The sequence below is a fragment of the Leguminivora glycinivorella genome, chromosome 26 (assembly GCF_023078275.1).
Source record: "Leguminivora glycinivorella isolate SPB_JAAS2020 chromosome 26, LegGlyc_1.1, whole genome shotgun sequence".
In the NCBI taxonomy this organism is placed as follows: Eukaryota; Metazoa; Arthropoda; class Insecta; order Lepidoptera; family Tortricidae; genus Leguminivora; species Leguminivora glycinivorella.
The window spans coordinates 10,164,544-10,183,584 of NC_062996.1; the positions used below are offsets into that span (position 1 = coordinate 10,164,544).

The 19,041-nt window shown below is 36.2% G+C and overlaps 1 protein-coding gene across 5 annotated transcripts in view; it reads right to left on the reverse strand.

Moving 5' to 3' along the window:
• LOC125239798 (single-stranded DNA-binding protein 3) overlaps positions 1-19,041 on the reverse strand; it is a 28,590-nt gene that overhangs the window by 6,499 nt on the left and 3,050 nt on the right. For 2 of the 5 annotated variants that reach the window (XM_048147486.1, XM_048147488.1), the window contains exons 2-5: positions 18,042-18,251; positions 10,236-10,391; positions 7,897-8,082; positions 4,646-4,762 (exon numbers count right to left, since the gene is read on the reverse strand). In XM_048147486.1, coding sequence (XP_048003443.1) covers positions 4,646-4,762; positions 7,897-8,082; positions 10,236-10,391; positions 18,042-18,251 — 669 coding nt within the window. The remainder of the gene's footprint in view (positions 1-4,645; positions 4,763-7,896; positions 8,083-10,235; positions 10,392-18,041; positions 18,252-19,041) is intronic. The other 3 variants (XM_048147487.1, XM_048147491.1, XM_048147490.1) reach the window with 2 other exon arrangements.

Consider the following 19,041-nt stretch of genomic DNA (forward strand, 5'->3'; position numbering starts at 1 on the left):
AGAGTAAGCCCATTTATTTGAATTTTTAATTTGAAATTTTGAATTTAATTTTGTTTTAATGTATTTTGATATTAAATTATTTATTGAATTTTATAGTTTTAATTTTTATATATTGTAATGAGTAAATTTTAAATAATGTTACGTAATGTACCAATGTGGACTGTTTGACTGAAATAAACGAATACTTACAATACAATTTATAAAAAAAAATCTCTAAAAATCAAGTTTTCGACCTCCATTTTAGAAAAAGCCCATTTTTATGTTGATTAAGTGGTTGGCGATTTCTCTGAACGGTAGTTTTAGCTGATCTCCAAGATACGATAAGCGGTTGGAAAACTAAAAAGATGAATTTTTCGTAATTTGAATTACATTCAAATAGTAGATTTAAAAATTGTACGCATATTTATAACACACAGTATTTCATTCACCAACCGCTATAAAAGTATAACATTATAAATTCATATGTTTTAAATTTAAATTTATATGTAAAATGATGTATTCGCGCTGCTGAAAGAATTTCACTGGTATTAGTATTTTTACTAACAGTAGTGTCTGACCAAATTTTCGGTTTCTACTGGTTTCGGCCAAAAAAATGAATAAGCTTGATATTGGATTAAAAAAAACTTGCAATTACGAAAATCCGGTTTCGGCCGAGCACTACTACACTAAAGTATACCAGATATTAATGACCTGAAAAAATAAAAACATAATCATCTAAAGTTCATTTTTTTCAGGCCATAAAGGCACTACGACTGTGTTCAGTTTGCTTCATTCTTACACTACTTAAAAATAATGCTAAAAAGAAATATGATCAAAAGAAAAATAAATATTACAAGCAAATAAAAATAATTTGATGAAAATTTGATCATATTCCTAATCTAATGGATTTTTTTCGTCTTTTGTTATTTGATATAAATATTTCTGGACTTGTCGAAGTTATTATTCGCATTTAGTCGCGTAGAAATAGTTATACCCATGATATCAACTTAATTTAAACGCCTTAAGTACATTTTTAAAATGCCACTGATAGAAAAAGAAGATGCTAATAAAATCAAGGTCTTGAAAGCAAAGGTTGATAAAGGTTTTTTTTTATTACAAATAAAGGCAATATGTATGTATATTAACTAGTAGAACGGTAAAAAATGCCTTTGTATCTTTTAGACGTACCGAATTTTAGAATATTCTAAAATTGGCATACACACATTGGTATTGACATAGGTTACTTTATTTCAATGAAATATTTTTTTATCTGAACATTATTTAACAGAATTGTTAAAATTTGGCAAATATACTGTTTCTAAAAACTCTACCATAACTCATAAACGTAAGCCATTCTCTAAAAAATACTGCCAACATTTTAGCACTAAATTCTAACCAAATATTTATAAATAAATTGCTGCATAACACTATTATATATATTTTGAACTACTATTTTTTTGAATAATTGTTAGCTTTGTAAAACTATTTTTAAAAAGCAGAAGGGCGGTAGCGGCTTGGGTAAAATAGAAAGGAAATAATTAAGATAGTAATGTATAAACCTATTAGTACTAAGGCGTTTTAACTGTAAATAAATTGCATAAATTAATACTAGAAAACATCCTAATTTGAAAAGCTAGTAAGTTGACTGAATACAGTTCAGATGGCATATTCATCATGTCCGATTTTTATTATGCTTTTCCCTACATTAGAATTAAAACTTTTTCTTAATTATAAATGGGCTTCCTCTTGTCCACTGACTAACCAAGGGCAAAGACAAATACACAGAACTAGATTTGGATAGAAGAAACAAGTTCATCTATTTGTATAAGGGCCAGGGGCCGAGCGTGTAAGATTTTGTAGTTGTTACTTGCCTGTGATTTTAAATATGTCTCAGGCCCTCGAATATTCATAATTTTTGTGTTGTTGCAATTAAATATCACGTAACGAAGCATTTTTAATGTTTTTGTTAACGTCAACTTACAAAAATTGACGCCCGAAAGCTGCAAGCTTCGATTAAAGACGGACAAGACAACTCAGTGGATTTTACTGAGTTCATTTGTCACGCTAAGTGTACGTTTGCTTGATCTATGTTATATATGACATCTATGGACAAATACGTGATGTGGAAGACTTTGGTTACGTTACAGAGCTTCTAACTTTAGACAGAATAAATACGAAATCAGAATTTGTGTCGAAAATGAAAAATATACGCAAAATCATATTTTTGCCAACTGCTGGTAATAGGTAAAATTTAATTATTTTTAAAGAAAAATAATTACAAAATGAAAATCGGCTTTATAATTCAAATATCTAAGTAGGTATTATATTATAAATTGCCCATGTGAGGAGAAAAAAAATACATAATTGGCATTATTTAACTGTACTCAACGAAATCATATCTATATTTTATACTTTCATGTAACAAGACTACAAATAAAGTTACATAATATGTTTATTTAATTTTGTTAAATAATATAAATTTGGTTTGGTAGCGTTATTATTGTAGTCGTGTTTAAAAAAAGTATAAAAAGATGCCTGATCTGAAATATGTGTAGGTTTACAAAAACTACATTTGTCTAATAATACAAAAAGAGATAGCTGACTCCACAGTTAAGCCCTAGTTCAGACACAGCGGAAACCACGCGGATGCATACCGATCTTATTTTAACAGCATAGTACTAGACCGTTCACACTACACCGCGCGGTTTTAGCATGAACGTTCCGATCCGCGCGGTTTCCGCTGTGTCTGAACTAGCACTAAAACTAAATGCTCATCTGAAGTTTGGTAACTTGCAATTAATCATAAAAATAAATTACCAATGTAGTCTTTGTAATCTATCCTAAAAAGCTACTATAATAACTACTAGTCTTAAATTTACTTTAAACTGAGACAAGCAGACCTAAACATTGCTACCAGGCAGGCAAGCACGGTTGCGTGATAAACGATATAACGTTAGGCCGTCCTTTTCGCACTATTTGTAAGTGCGTTAGGGATGCATCGATGCGATTAAGTATATCGAACTATTGTGCTACGCCCGCAGATCATACTGCGGGCATTTTTGTGCTGTAATAAATGTTATAACCAGAAAATTTTAATATCGTAACTACAATAATTAATAAATGAAAATCGTAATATTAAATGACGATTATTAATAGGTCTGCTTTAACCAGTTTAGCTATTATTAACGAATAAGAAAATTGCTCGCTTTTGCATAGAGCTAAGTTGTAAATACTAACAGTAACTAAAAGTCAAAACCTATGACATTATTTACGCTCGTCAGTCATAACAGAAACCAATAGACATATTGACCGGGATATAGATCATGATTACCTTTTTGATTTTTTCGAGCTCCCGATATTTCGACGCAGTTGCATGCAACATGATCACGGAACATCGGGACTATCGGGAGCTCGACAAAAATCAAAAAGGTAATCACGGTGTATACCTCGGTCAATATAAGCCTAATGAAAATAACCGTGAATCATTCAAAACTCTTATAACAGACACCAGTTAATATAAAAAATTAAACAATGTAATCTACAGGCTCGCCGAAAAATACTCTAAATTATTTTTTTAGGAATATTTTGATTAATCTCTTCATATTTTATAAGATGTCTTTTAAAATTTCAAATGTCCCAAATATTATCTTTTAACTTTGATACTCAAAATATTTGGCCACAATATACTAAAAATATTATCAAAGTATTTTCGGCCATCAAGGAAAACAATAGATATAATGTCATAAGTTTTGAACATGATTGATAAGTCAGTCCTCGATCGGACGTAGAATCTGACGTATTATTCGTTTTTACTAAAAGCGCGGGCAGGGGACTTTCCGGTTTCGGCCAATAAAGATTGTTTTGATTTCATATTTTTAAATTTCGTACGTTCTCTGACGCCCTGAAGGCGAGGACTGACTTATCGCCTGGCAACAAGCTTTGGTTTCATTGCACCTAATATAGTAATGACAAAATTTTATTTGTCAGTTTTCAAAACAAGTAAATAGTCTCAAAATGCCTAACTATTAAAAGTACCGTAGTAGAATGCAGACAAATATTGAAATGCCGATAGGAATTATTAAAAAAAAAAACATGCTACAGAAAATAGTTTTAATTCTCTTATTATCGGCTTCCCTCGCGACGTGCTTATTTAAATGTTTGTTTTATAACTTCAAATCATAATTCAATGGCTGTAAAGGCAGAGCCAATCAGTGTTGCCACTTTCTCATTTTTTTAATAAATATCTATCACTTATTATACAAATTCAGGTTTGTCAACCACATCGATTTACAGTTTAGGCATTTTGAGAAAACAGATCGTTTACACATCTCTAGGTTTTAGTTAATGGTCATGTTTTTGGAGCCAACCGAAGAGACTGATCAGAATCACTTTATTTGTGAAAACATAGGTAAACCTGGGTACATAGCCGAATAGCACAAACGCTCACGAAACGAAACGCTCATAGATATCTATCTCTATCGCTCTTGCGTATTGGCGCGACAGAGCCAGACTACGTTTCCCGGCGTTTCGTTTTCGTTTCGCGTCGCAGAAATGCCATTCGGCTACGGCACCAGACCGCCTGATGGTAAGCGATTGCCGCACACGAAATGGAGGCACAATGAAACCAAAGCGGCATCGACATTAGCCATATAAGGTATTTAGTAACCTTCACTCGCCGGCGGCTGCGGTAAGTGCGGTGGCGGGGCGTGGTCCCCGGCCAGCGGGAACTCGGGCCCGAGAGCAGCGCTGACCGGCTTCATCAGTGTATACATGTTGTCGCCCCCTGCCGTAAACGCTTTTGTTTCGGTTTCGGCCGATACCAGATTTCTGGTATCGAGCCCGTCACGTCTCTTTGGACGATAGCGAAAGAAACTTTTTTCCGACATTGTATTTTTATAAGTACTTGTTTTTTTTTTCTTTGTGATATCAAATTTAGTTTATTAAAGTTTTGTGCTTTGTTTCGATATCGTTTTAATACAATATTTATTTTAAGTTTTATGGAATAAATACATAGACAAAATTATATCGGGTCGAAGGGTATAAATAGAAACAAAAAATATAAAAAATACAATCACAACAATTTATTTCAAACTACAAACAAAGATTAAATGATAATTTTGCCTATGTTATTCTATTGTACAAAAATGAGTATTTTTTCAATATTTTAACGATAAAAACTCGATTAAAAATATACTTAGCTAGTTTTTTTTTATGTTTTCTATTATTGGAAGCGTCTAAAAAGTGTGCTTAAATTAAAGTCGATTTTTTAATTCGAAAGTCCGTGATTTTATTTTTGATCGAGTTATTTTAACACATAAGAAATCACTAGGTTTTTCCGGCCAGAAACATTGCCATATTTTTTTTTTAATAAGATAAAGTTGTGAATAGTTTTTGAAGTCTGGACGGAGTTGTTCTTTTTTGTAAAATAGCGCGTATAATGCGATTTGTCAATAAAATAAAATAAAATCACTAAATGTTTCTGATCGAAAATATACAAAACGAAATCAATACAAACAAAAAGGGAACCATTTACAAAAAATTGGGACAATTTAAAAAACATAAAAAGCATAATACAGAAGAGACCCAAGCGTGTACAACCAAGATTATGCAAGAGTGAAGCAAGCAGAACGAAAAATAAGACTTTGTGATAGGTAACATTATTCTAAACTGACTTTTTTTCGAAAAGTTTTCTGAATGGGTCTTTTAAACCACAAAAATCAGCCAAAAAATTCAGGCTTAATTATTTTTCTTCGTGCCGAAAACTTTTCTCTAGAAAAATCATGATACATATAAGGAAGTGCCACAGTGAAATACCTGGTTTTTAGTGATGTACGATACAAAAACCTGCAATGTACTAAATAGGGTATAGTTGTAGGGTTAGATGTTAGACGCCGTAGACAGTAGTCACAGTGAAGCTCGGATACCGGTTTATGATTTGGTGCCGATACCGAATTCGATACCGGTTTCTTTTAAATGGCTTAATTTTTTTTAATATGAAATTTCACTATCATACCTTAACTACGAGTATTAAAAAGAAACGCAGAAAGTAGGTTTGATGAAAGGTACTTAAATATTAAAATTTTGAAAAAACCCCCGACCTTGACATAGTGGACCGATTTTCATGAAACATGGCTAAGAACACTCCCGACTAACTCAGCTTTCAGACAAAAAAAAACTAAATCAAAATCGGTTCATCCGTTCGAGAGCTACGATGCCACAGACAGACAAACAGACAGACAGACAGACACGTCAAACTTATAACACCCCGTCGTTTTTGCGTCGGGGGTTAAAAAGTAGGTTTGATGAAAGGTAATTAAATAAAATTAATATATGTAGGTATGAAGGATATATCTTGAGTAAAACAGAAATTTATATTTTGAATATTTAGAAATGGCATACTTTGCGATACACTTTTCTACAAATATTTAAGTAATTCATTGCTTTTTATCACGGTGAGCAGATTTAGATGAAATTTGGTGTTGTAATAACAAAATATGTTGTTACTGTTGAGGATGGGCAGCGTCACGGGATGAGGTCTAGTCAATGATAGACACGAGTAGTAGGTTAAGTAATGAATCAATCAATCCCATTTATTGTATAAAGGTGTGCCTATATATACATGTTTGGGTTGTCGCTGACCAAGCAATATGCGTTATGTCGCAGTAAACCATTGTGTTACTGCTAGACACGGAAAGTGGCTAATATGCCATTACACCTCCCCCGAAAGTCCCTTCACCGCCGGGGTGGCAGAAGAAAAAATTTAAACGTATGTTACTTGGTTTACAATTTTTTCTGAAATTAAAATGAAATAGTTGACGACCGGTCTGGCCTAGTTGGTAGTGACCCTGCCTGCTACGCCGCGGTCCCGGGTTCGAATCCCGGTAAGGGCATTTATTTGTGTGATGAGCACGGATATTTATTCCTAAGTCATGGATGTTTTCTATGTATATAAGTATTTATATATTTTATATATTATATATATCGTTGTCTGAGTACCCACAACACAAGCCTTCTTGAGCTTACCGTGGGCCTCAGTCAATCTGTGTAAGAATGTCCTATAATATTTTTTTTTTTTTTTTATAGTTAAACTGAGTAATTGTGGCAATAAAATAAACTTGAAATAAATCAACATTAATTAATTAATTGCTCCTGGTACTTTTTTGTTGCTAATATGCCATTACAGTGTATAGACGGTTCGAAAATCGGTCAAGGGCGTGGGAGTTATCCCTATCAATTACGCGGCAGAAATTAGGGACAGAATGTAATGTATGAGAGAAACAAATGTTTTCAAACGATGCTATTTAGTAGCATGGCCTTTTTTTAACCCCCGACGCAAAAACGAAGGGGTGTTATAAGTTTGACGTGTCTGTCTGTATGTGTGTGTGTCTGTCTGTGGCATCGTAGCTCCCGAACGGATGAACCGATTTTGATTTAGTTTTTTTTGTCTGAAAGCTGAGTTAGTCGGGAGTGTTCTTAGCCATGTTTCATGAAAATCGGTCCACTATGTCAAGGTCGGGGGTTTTTTCAAAATTTTAATTATCGGGAGTGATTCCCGCAAATTCGGTATCAGTACATCGCTCCCAATAAAAAAAGGTCAACAATTTCTTGCGACTTCGGTATCGATACCAAACTCGGTATCAGAAAAAAATCGGTATCGGTACACCCGCCACCAGTGGTCATCTCCATCCTCCTCATCCATCAACCCACTCACTCTTTGCCCACATTCATCATTTATCAATTATCGAAAAAAAAAATCGGTATCGGGATCACAAATTCGGTGTCGGTATCACAAATTCGGTACCGGTATCACAAATTCGGTACCGGTATCACAAATTCGGTACCGGTATCACAAATTCGGTATCGGTAGCACAATCTCGCTAACATTCCCGCCACCTAAGTCGATCCGGGAGCGCTCACCTGAGTTAGAGGAGTCCTGAGGAGAGGGCATGATGGGCGTGGGCGGGCCGGGCGGGCCGTTGGAGCCGGGCGGCGCGCCGTAGCCGGGCGAGCCGCCGCTGTAGTTGAGCGGCGCGCCGCCCGCGCCCACGCCGCCCACGCCGCCCGACCACGCGCCGCGCGGACCCATCCCCATTGGTGGCATACCTGCCCGAAGAAATACTTTAATATCATAATATTTGTGGTTTAGAGCTCCTCGTGCGAAAAAAACGGACGGTACCAGTTTTTGGGTTCCCTACTTAAAGAAAAACGTCGTGACACTGATCCTTTACCTCGGAAACGCGTGGAAGTCAACAGGTGCAAGCTAGTAACGTAAACACAACAGCCGAGAACACCGCACGCATGTTATCGAGGAGTGAGTACCTATTTTATCTTTATTTAATTTATTTAGCCTACGCGTAAGTACCTATAGCATGTATGTAATTATGTAAATAGGTTAAGATATACAATTTAAGATTGTTCAAAAAAAATGAGCGCATCTTGCCATTAAACGTAACGTAGTTTTTTAATGTACAAAATTAGGTTAAGTTGTTTTATTTTCAAAATAAATTTTAAAAAAAGTATCGGTTTGTAATTAAAACCATCACTCGGGACTTTATTACCTTGAAATAGTAAAAAAAATCTACGTTAACGTAAAAAAGATAAAGAAAAAAAATAATAGGCGTCTTCCCGTTGCCTAAAACTATGAAACCAAAGATAAATATAACACAACACGAGGAAGAAAAGATATAGGTATTTAAAAAAAAAAAAAAAAAGTGAGAATCTACCACAAGAAATACCAAAACCGATGACGCAGCACAAAACCTTTGTCAATCAAATTAATTCTAGCTTTGAACGTATATCCATGACTTGGAGTATGAACCTATGCGCAGTGGTTTCCTGAAATGAAATACTAGGAAAATAAAGTTTTTACTCTAGCAAATGCATGAATAAAATTGATCTTTTGAAATATCAGCACTACATTGGCATACGCCCCAAATCAGTGTGCCATATAACGAAATAAAGAAGTGAGCAAAGTACACAACATAATTATTATCTATACATCTGACCGCAAGATGGATTTAAGTCTTACTCTTCAATCAAAAATCAAATAAGTTTAGCATCCAACATAAGAGCACGCGGCTTTGTTTAGCCTAGAAGTGTAGTCTGAGGCTAAGCTAAGAAGGTAACAATTTTGATAGCTGTGTAACAGTTTAATAACCGTCATTAATTTAGTGGATGTTGTAAATGACACATCCGCGCCGGCGGTGCTACCAAAATCACTTATTATCAGGGAGCGTACTTTTCATGCCGATGACATCAATCTGACGTCACGCTCCATATAGGGTGATCCCAAATAGTTTTATTGTAAATTATTAATCATTAGTCGTCAATCATTTTAATCGTGGAGAAATTACTTCAAATACATTAGTCCATTTACATGTGGCATAAATAATACCTACTTGAAATGTGAAACTTGAATAAAATTATATGATTTGTTTTTATACATAAATTTAATTAAATAATATTGTTAACAACACATTACAATAAATACGTAGAAAAGAGAATCCCTCTCTAACGTAAAGCACACCATCCTTCTTGTATTCATTACCATGCAAAGAAATTCATAACTTAAAATGATTGATGACTAATGATTAATAATTTACAATAAAACAATTTGTGATCATCCTATATGGAGCGTGACGTCAAATTGATGTCATCGGCACGAAAAGTACGCTCCCTGCTTATTATGATATACTTAGGATGATCGACAACATCAGATTGGTTTTTAATAGCTCTTATTAAGAAACAGCTCAAGATAACTAAATGTAGGCACTTTTTTGCTAGGTTTATTTAGTTTTTCGTCGCAGGGAAATGCTTGGATGAGCATTTCTTTTTTTTTTGCCACTTTTATGAAGTGTGATATTTTTGAAAAAAAAATATGCTATTTCTACTCAGAATTACTAGCCTTTTCAATCCTAGTAGTTAAAAAAACTGTCCCATACGATTTTTTCTTATTTTGTTACCATTTTCCGTACATTTTGTATGGGGTAACAAAAGAGGACAGTAACAAAATTCTGGGACACTTTTTGTCTCCCAGTGAGATTGAAAGTACTCGTGATTCTGAGTACAATTGACCTAAAATTCCCTGAAACAATTAAAAAAAAATTATTGGCAAAAAAAAAAAAGAAATGCTCGGATCGGCTTTTTGATGCGTTCCTTCGCTCAAAGACGGTCGCTCTTGCGGGTTGAACGGCCGGGTCTTGGACAGCCCGCAGCGGGGGCCGGTAGTGACACGCGGGGCTAGTGGGGACACTCACCTGGGCCCTGCGGCGGGGGGCCGCGCATGGTGGAGTAGGCCCCGGGGGACATGGGCCCGCAGCCGGGGCCGGGGCGCGGGGGCGTCATGCGCGGCCCCAGCAGCGCCGCCGCGCCGCCGCCGCCGCGCTCCATCGAGTTGCCCATCATGCCGCCACCTGCAACCGCAGATTTCATATACACGGTGTAACAGGAAACCGAATAATTTTAACAGCGTATTATCATATTAGAAGAGTAAAATGTCATATAAACTTTTCTGGATTTCGCCTATTTTCAGAGTTATAAGCGTTTAAAAAATAACAATTATTAATATTTCTCAAAACAAAATGCTGTTTTGATGGCGATGATGAAGTTATCGGGCATAATCTAGTTAGATTATGTCCGATCCTCGTTGATAGATATCAAAAAGTAACTAGTGACTAGGGTTGCAAATAGAAAACAAACCAAATGTTTTTTTTTTTTTCAGAATTATGAAAAAAACCAAGCACCATGGTTTTTTTTCTAAATATGTATGTTTCTTTTTCAGACGAACACATAATACGACAATAACGGTTTTTCGTGATTTGTAACGTTTCAATAACAATAACGTACATTTTAATTCGATAAACATTCAGTATACAAACGTTTATTGGGGAATCCCCGATGCGGCGTGGAGCCTAGAGACGCGGTGGTGTTGCCAACAGTAAATAACGACAACTACTAACTACAGATTGTGTAAATGTTATAAAACCATAAATTAAAGTTATTAAATTAAATTCGTTTAATAGTTAACATAAAGTCTAATAAACCGTATAAAAGTATTAACTGTTTTGCAAATTTTGAGATATCGTCCTTTAGAAAAAAACATACTCCAGAAAAAAAAAACTGTTTTTTTTCCACTGTTTGTTGTTTTTTTTTCTAAAGATGAATATGTCAAAGACCAAGATCATGACCAATCAAAGCACACAACGTAGGATTGAGATAAACGGAGAACACATCGCATATGTCCAGGAGTACCTTTATCTGGGCCAAATAGTCTCTTTCCAGGCGCGACAGGACAAAGAGATCCAGAGACGCACTGAAAACGCCTGGAAGAGCTATTGGTCGATGAAGCACTTGATGAAGGGAGACCTACCTCTGTCACTCAAACGTAGGCTCATGGACATGTGCGTACTTCCAGTTCTCACCTACGGTGCTCAGACTTGGTCTTTGACAAAAGCTCAGCAGTCCAAACTCGGGGTTTGCCAAAGAGCTATGGAGCGCAGCATATTAGGTGTAAAGTTAAGGGACCGGGTCCGAAACACCACGCTGCGCTCTAAGACTCAAATAATAGACGTAGCTCAAAAAGCGGCTAAGCTAAAATGGGACTGGGCTGGCCACGTCTGCCGAATGCCGGACGACTTGTGGGCCAAGATAATCACGGAATGGGAGCCCCACGAGTCAAACCGGGGAACCGGCAGACCACGTCGGCGATGGCGGGATAACTTGGACTCCTTTTTGAAAGATTGGCCAGATGTTGCTCCAAACAGGGATGAGTGGAAAAAGAGGGGGGAGGCCTTTGCCCAGCAGTGGGACACATTAGGCTCTAAATAATAATAATAATTTTTCCACGGTTTTTTTTTTCAAACCAGAAATCACCTCACCGTCAACAAAGGTCTGCAGTCTCTGAACATGTCATGGATAAAGTCAATCATGCTATTAAGTTTGACAAGCCTCTGGTTCTTGTTCTTGCTAAGGAGAAGCGATAAATACCCAGAATGTTGCGCGAGGCCATTGAGATCAAGAAATATCCAAACTTTAATAGAGAAGATGGCTTTACTTTACCACCAGCTTGGGATCCAGTAGTACATCTGATAGTGGAACAAGCACGACGAAGGCTGTGACGCATTTGTGTTGTATGGTGTTGGACATTTGCAGTTGTTTTTTGTCAATTTTGTGTAGATTAATTGGTTAATTATTTTTTTTAACATGGTAATGGTAATTTTTTTGAATATTGTATAACTAGCTTTATTAATAGTGTGTGAACCTGCCTTAAAAATCTACATTATTTGTGGTCATGGTTCGTTAATATTTCTTGTATGTGGGTAGCTTTTGCACATTGTAATTTTTCTTCAGTCACCCGTTGACCACGAACGCTGTAAAGAGTTCGAAACGTCGGGATGAATTTTAAATTCATTATACGCGATTTAATCCGTTTCCGTTTAATCCGCCTCATAGTATAATTTTTTCGTATGTTTTCGGCGTAATGTGAGAAGTATTAGTATTCTGCTTCAATATTAATAAAAGTCAAGAACAGTTTAAAGTTAAAAAAAAAACAACATTTTAATATAACTTTTATTACATATAGTCGGTCGGTGACGGAACTAATTGTTCCATCTATTGTCCTTTTGAGTCGTCGGCACCCGGAACCCTCCTTAGAAATAAGTACATAGCGAAACGGAATATACAAGTTTCTAATGGGTCGAGCAATGCACATGTGATGTGACACCTTAAGTTGCAGGCGTCCATAGATACAGTGATCGCTTTCCATCAGGCGGACCGTATGCTAGTTTGCTACCGACGATATATTAAAAAAACTAGAAAAAAAACTTTGCGTGTCAAACGAACTCAGTCAAATCCACTGAGTTGTCCGTCTTTATCTTTACTCGCAGCTTGCAGCATTCGAGCGTCAATTTTTATAAGTTGAAGTCAGCAAAAATTGAAAATGCCTCGTTCGTTACGTAAAATTTAATTGCAACAACACAAAAATTATGAACACTGGGCCTGAGGTATATTTCCAATCACAGGCAAGTAACAATTTCAGTACAAAATCTGACACGCTCTGCCCCTACCTATACAAATAGATGAACTTGTTTCTTCTATCTAAATCAAAGACATATATATATAACTCCGTATAGACAGATAAAGTCTAAGAAAAAAACGTACCTCAGTACCATACAGAAAAAGGTACGGTGGCCTAGATGGCATTACACCTTTGGGGTACGCTCAGCTAGATGGAGCTAATATTAATATTTGACATTTTAAAGCATACGCAACTATTTCGATTTTTAATTTTAAAGCATATCAAGCTAAGAATATGGGCCAAATTGTCAAAACTGAGGTTCAAAAGTTTTAAGCCTGTGTCAAGAGACGGCAGTCTATGCACTGTGATTACACATTTTACTTCGACAGTAACTCTCTATTACTCGATCCTCTTTGATCTAAATATAGTTCTGTGCTAAACACGAACTCTGACGAACGGTCAAACCCGACGCCGAGCACACAACAGAGTACCTAACGTGAGTACACATTTTAATTTTACAGTAATTTTCTATACACCGTGTTTTTATTGAATTCCGTTAACTTTAAGGGAAGGTTCTTTAGATTAAATACAATGAACTTCCCTAAGAAACTAGCGTCTTAACTCTTACGGTTATCGAGTTATTAAAAAATAAAGATAATTACTGAACACGTGTGTGACAGCCTTTACCAATTCCTAATGTTATTTGTTTTGACATGTGCCGTCAATCACTTGACAGTATCTTGAATGTTATTCGTAAAGGTCTAATAAATTAATTTATTATGTATGAAAATGATGAAAAAATTTCTTTTGCGAATTGAACTAAAAATGATATAACATGGTGGTTCCTGATACCCTAACGACGTGTGGAATTTAACGGAAAACAAAAAAAAAACACGGTGTATACTCGATCCTCTTCGCCATAAATAAACATGCTCTAAACTTAAAGTCCTCCTTCAGACTATTGTCAAACATTGAATAGATAAAATACAGTCAGTCCAAGCTAAATCTGCATAAATGAATAATTAATATCAGAGGGCCAATTTTGTCCAATGTCACAGTATAATAAAGAGTACTATCGTACAGTATGGCCACTCCCGCTCCCCGCTGAAAGTGCCGCCCACCCCCTCTCGGTTACCTCATAGTTACCGCCTGTCAAAAACGCGAACAGTCGACCTGTCATATCTCACTCATACAAGCATAGTACGCGTTCACCTACACGAGCTTAGACTGTGTGCTAGGAACGCACCTCTTTTATATATTTGATCGCCAGTGTCCGAGGTGTGCCAATGTCGACCATTCGATTTCGTGACTCAAGTTATGAGATTTAAATTTCTAACCGTCTTTTTTTCAAAAATAGTGTTACTTCATTTTCCACAGGCTTCCGAAGGACAAATTCGTGCGTTCGAAATTTAAAATTCGGTCCCCAGACCGCTGTCTCGGTTTCGGCCGAAAATTCGGTTTCGGCTAAAAATCTGTCGAACCTTGCGGTTTCGGCGACATATTTTTATAAGTGAATTTTAATAATTTTTCTTTATTTAGATTAGAATAGGTGTGGTTCGAGATACACTTGGATAGTATTTTTTTTTTTAATATAATGTACATCTCATGTAAAAACCTGCAAAAAATGTACAAAACCGGTATTTTTCTATTTGTGGAAATCTGTAATTGGCAAATATTGCAAAGAGGCCAGGTCAGAAGTACTCGAAACCGACGAGCGTGTATGAGAAATGTTATGAAAGTGTGTGAAGCGAAAGTGGTTTGTCAGGATCGTAGTAAATGGAAATCCGTGATCTCTGCCTACCCCTCTGGGAAACAGGCGTGATTGTATGTATGTATGTATGTATGTAATTGGCTTTACTGATATACATTTTTGTTAACTTAGTTTAGTTTTTAGAATAAAAAACCGGCCAAGTGCGAGTTGTACTCGCGTTGTAAGAGTTCCGTACACTACAAGAAGGGCTTAAGCGTCTCCTATTTAGTAGGAACTTAAGTCATTTTTGCCAGTAATCGATATTTTGAACAAAACGAAACAGAAATGAGTTTATAGGTAATATTCAAACGCGCTCACACCATTTCAAGAGATTTGGTAACTCCTTGCAGCGGCAGTGAGTGAAATTCGTAATTTGAGTTTTTTTTATTTTTAAGTCCGATTTACGCTTTACTAATAGGTTTTCCTGTAATCTATAGATTGAAAACTATCTCGAGTATTTTTTTGAAAATTTTACGCTTAGTAGTTTCGGAGATAAGGGTCATTTTTTGCCTATTTTCTTAAATAACTTGAAAATTACCTTATCAAAAATTATTAAAAAAATATTTTTGAAATACTTATAAAAACCTCTTTCATTTGATATGTAACACAATATAGTTCTAGAAACTTTGATTTTTAATTTTCACTATGACTCCCCAAAAGTGGCCTCTATAATTAAATTTTCTTAATTTAAATTACATGTCCGTCTTTGGGTCATAGGTTTACATATGCGTGCCAAATTTCAAGTTAATCGGTTCAGTAGTTTCGGAGAAAATTGGCCGTGACAGACGGACAGACAGACGCACGAGTGATCCTAAAAAAATGCCTGAAGAAAAATCCGGTTCTCAGCCTTGGTACACTTTCGTTTTAACGCCATCTAGGGAACCTTATAGGAAGATCGCAACTAAAAGATAGCAATAGATGGCGCCACTAACTGAAAATAAGTATTACATGAATAGGCTAGTTTCCTATACCAAAGAGGATCGAGTATTATAGAGAATTACTGTCAAAGTAAAACGTGTAATCACAGTGCATAGACTGCCATCTCTCGACACAGGCTTAAAACTTTTGAACCTCCGTTTTGACAATTTGGCCCATATTCTTAGCTTGATATGTGTTAAAATGTCAAATATTAATATTAGCGCCATCTAGCCGAGCGTACCCCAAAGGTGTATCGCCATCTAGCTCACCGTATGTGTATGGTTTTGAGGTACGTTTTTCTGTATGGTTTTGAGGTACGTTTTTTTCTTAGACTTTATCGGTCTATATGGAGTTATATAAGTCTTTGCCTATACTTAAAATAAAATAATTTACGCAGTGCACGAAATAAAGCACCACATAATTAGAAGGAAAATATGGACAGTAGTTATGTTTAAACATAATTTCTATTTAATAAGTCAAACAGAAAGATATAAAGTAAATGAATTGACCGTGACGTCACTCCTCAGTATTTCCTAGTAATTCCATATTAGCAAATCGTTTTGACAGTTTTTAAAAAGAAGCTGATTTGACTAGTAGAAAACTAGCCTATTCCTTGTATTACTGTAACTAACTGTTTTTAATGTAATAAAATTGCTTGCCAAAAAAAAGAGTACAAATGGAACAAAATTATTGTATCATAGCAACACAACTGTTCTCAGTGTCAAAATAGTTGCCACATGCAAAACGATCTACATAGACAGTGGCGCCCCCATTATTTTCTACTCTTTTTTGCCAGACTATATTTCCTCATTTCTGTTTTAAATGAAATAAAATATACAAGTATTGTATTTTTTACGACGTGAGAACGTTAAAGAGATTTTCCAGTAAATAATTATTTTTTGTTATAACAACTTAGTCTAACTTTAAAAGAAATAGTACATTACTAGAGATGGGCTGAATATGGACTTTGCCGAATACGAATATTCGGCCGAACATTCTGTTCAGCTCTTACCGAACCGAACATTCGGCCGAATATTCGGTAACACCATATTTTTAAAGCGAATGTTAAGATTAAAACTATGAAATGATTGATAATGTTCATACATACTACATCTATGTTCTTATGATTTAGTGGATAACTAAAACTTAGTTAAAACAACTCTGAACTCTTCTCAACTCTTAGACTACGGTTTTTAAACGTGTTTACAAAAAAATTGTGTTTATAATTTGACGCATTTTTAGTAGTTCCTTAGAAAGGCACTAAAATAGGAGCTTATTATCCAATGGAATATATAAGATCTTCATTAGTTATTTACTTTGTTTATTCGGTGAATATTCGGCAATGCAACCGAACTATTCGGCCGAATACGAACATTGAAAAACTTGCCGAATATGCCGAATACCGAATATTTACCGAATATTCGGCCCATCTCTATACATTACGATACAAGTGCGTAAAAAAGGAAGTTCGAAACGAGTGGGGATAAATTAAAACACGACCGAAGGGAGTGTTTTAAATCGACACGATAAGTGGTTCATTATATGCCAGGTCGAAACTTCGGATGGCCATCTGTACTGAAAAACGTCGTACGATACGCGTGCGAAAAGGAAATTCGTAACTCGTGTCGATTTAACACTCCCTTCGGTCGTGTTTTAATTTATCGCCGCTCGTTTCGAACTTCTTTTTATACGCACTTGTATCGTAATGTACTATTTCATAATTTGTCTGTTCATATTCTTTGATGAATACTTTTGCATGTTAAATTGTATCTTGTTATTTAATGCATGTTAGTTATAAGATGTAATGTTTTGAAAAGAAGTTGCCCGCCGAGTTTCTTGCCGGTCCCATAGTGGATACCCCCCTCCCAACTGAGGGGGGACTGAAATCTTCTCGAGGCTGAGGCGTAGGGTTAGAGCCGGCGTAGCTTTATTTGACGTTCATATGCGCATTGTAATATGCCTACTTGAAAAATAAATATTTCATTTTCATTTTTCGTACATTCTTGTACATACATACATACATACAATCACGCCTGTATCCCACAAAGAGGTAGGCAGAACACATGAAACTACTAAAGCTTCTGTGCCACTCTTGGCAAATAAGGGGTTGAAAGAAAACGAAACTGTGACATTGCAGTGACAGGTTGCCAGCCTCTCGCCTACGCCACAATTTAACCCATATCCCATAGTCGCCTTCTACGACACCCACGGGAAGAAAGGGGGTGGTGAAATTCTTAACCCGTCACCACACAGGCAACATTCTTGTAATTTCGTCAAAAAAGTCATCAATAGGTAAGTTTTTTCCTATATTTATAATAGCCCTTATCCATATGTTTGCTTTATTTTTTCACGAATATGAAGATTTTAAACAGAACGTACCTGGCGGCCCGTTAAAATCGTTGCCCATCCCCATCCTAACAGGTTGGCGGGGTCCGCTCGAGTACCAGGGTCCGATGAAAGGCTGAGAGCCCATGAGCTGCGGCTGCGGTCCGTGCGGGGAGGGCTGCGAGCCGGGGTGGGGCGCGGGCGGTGACGGCCGGAGCGAGGAGTTTGGGAAGAAACCGGGCGGCATGCCGCCGCCGCCCATGCCTGCAATCAAAATAAAATATTAAAGGAAAAAAAATGATAAAACGCTTTTTTATTTTATTTATTTATTAGACAAAAGATATCTGGTGAATCAACTTTTTCTTGCCTGTTATTTGCCATGGTTGCGGTCCCCTAAGTTACGCTGTTTTTTGCAAAATTAAACTAAAACATGCATTTTTCTGGTGTTAACAAGCCTTTTCCTTATTTTGCTAACTACACCTACAAACATGAACTACATGCCTGCATGCACAATTTCAGTAGCATAATTTTGCATATAACCTAACCACAAAATAAAAATTTTGAAAAAACCCCCGACCGCGACCTAGTGGACCGATTTTCATGAAACATGGCTAAGAACACTCCCGGCTAACACAGCTTTCAAATGAAAAAAACTAAATCGAAATCGGTTCATCCGTTCGGGAGCTACGATGCCACAGACAGACACAGACACACACACAGACAGACAAACAGACAGACAGACGGACACGTCAAACTTATAACACCCCGTCGTTTTTGCGTCGGGGGTTAAAAACCAGCGTGACTCAGGGGACCATAACCATGGCAATAACAGGCAAGAAAAAGTTGATTTACCCATCTATAAAATAAATAAAATAAAAATAGTTTATTGACAATAATACAATTTTCCAGGCATCATGTAGATGACTGGATCCCAAACTAGGCGATGCCTGTGACTTGGGCTCCTAGAGATCAGTTGACAAAAACAGAATATTCTTTATTCAAACAACTATAATGTACTGACTACTGGATTAAATTTTCTATGAACTCATTCAAT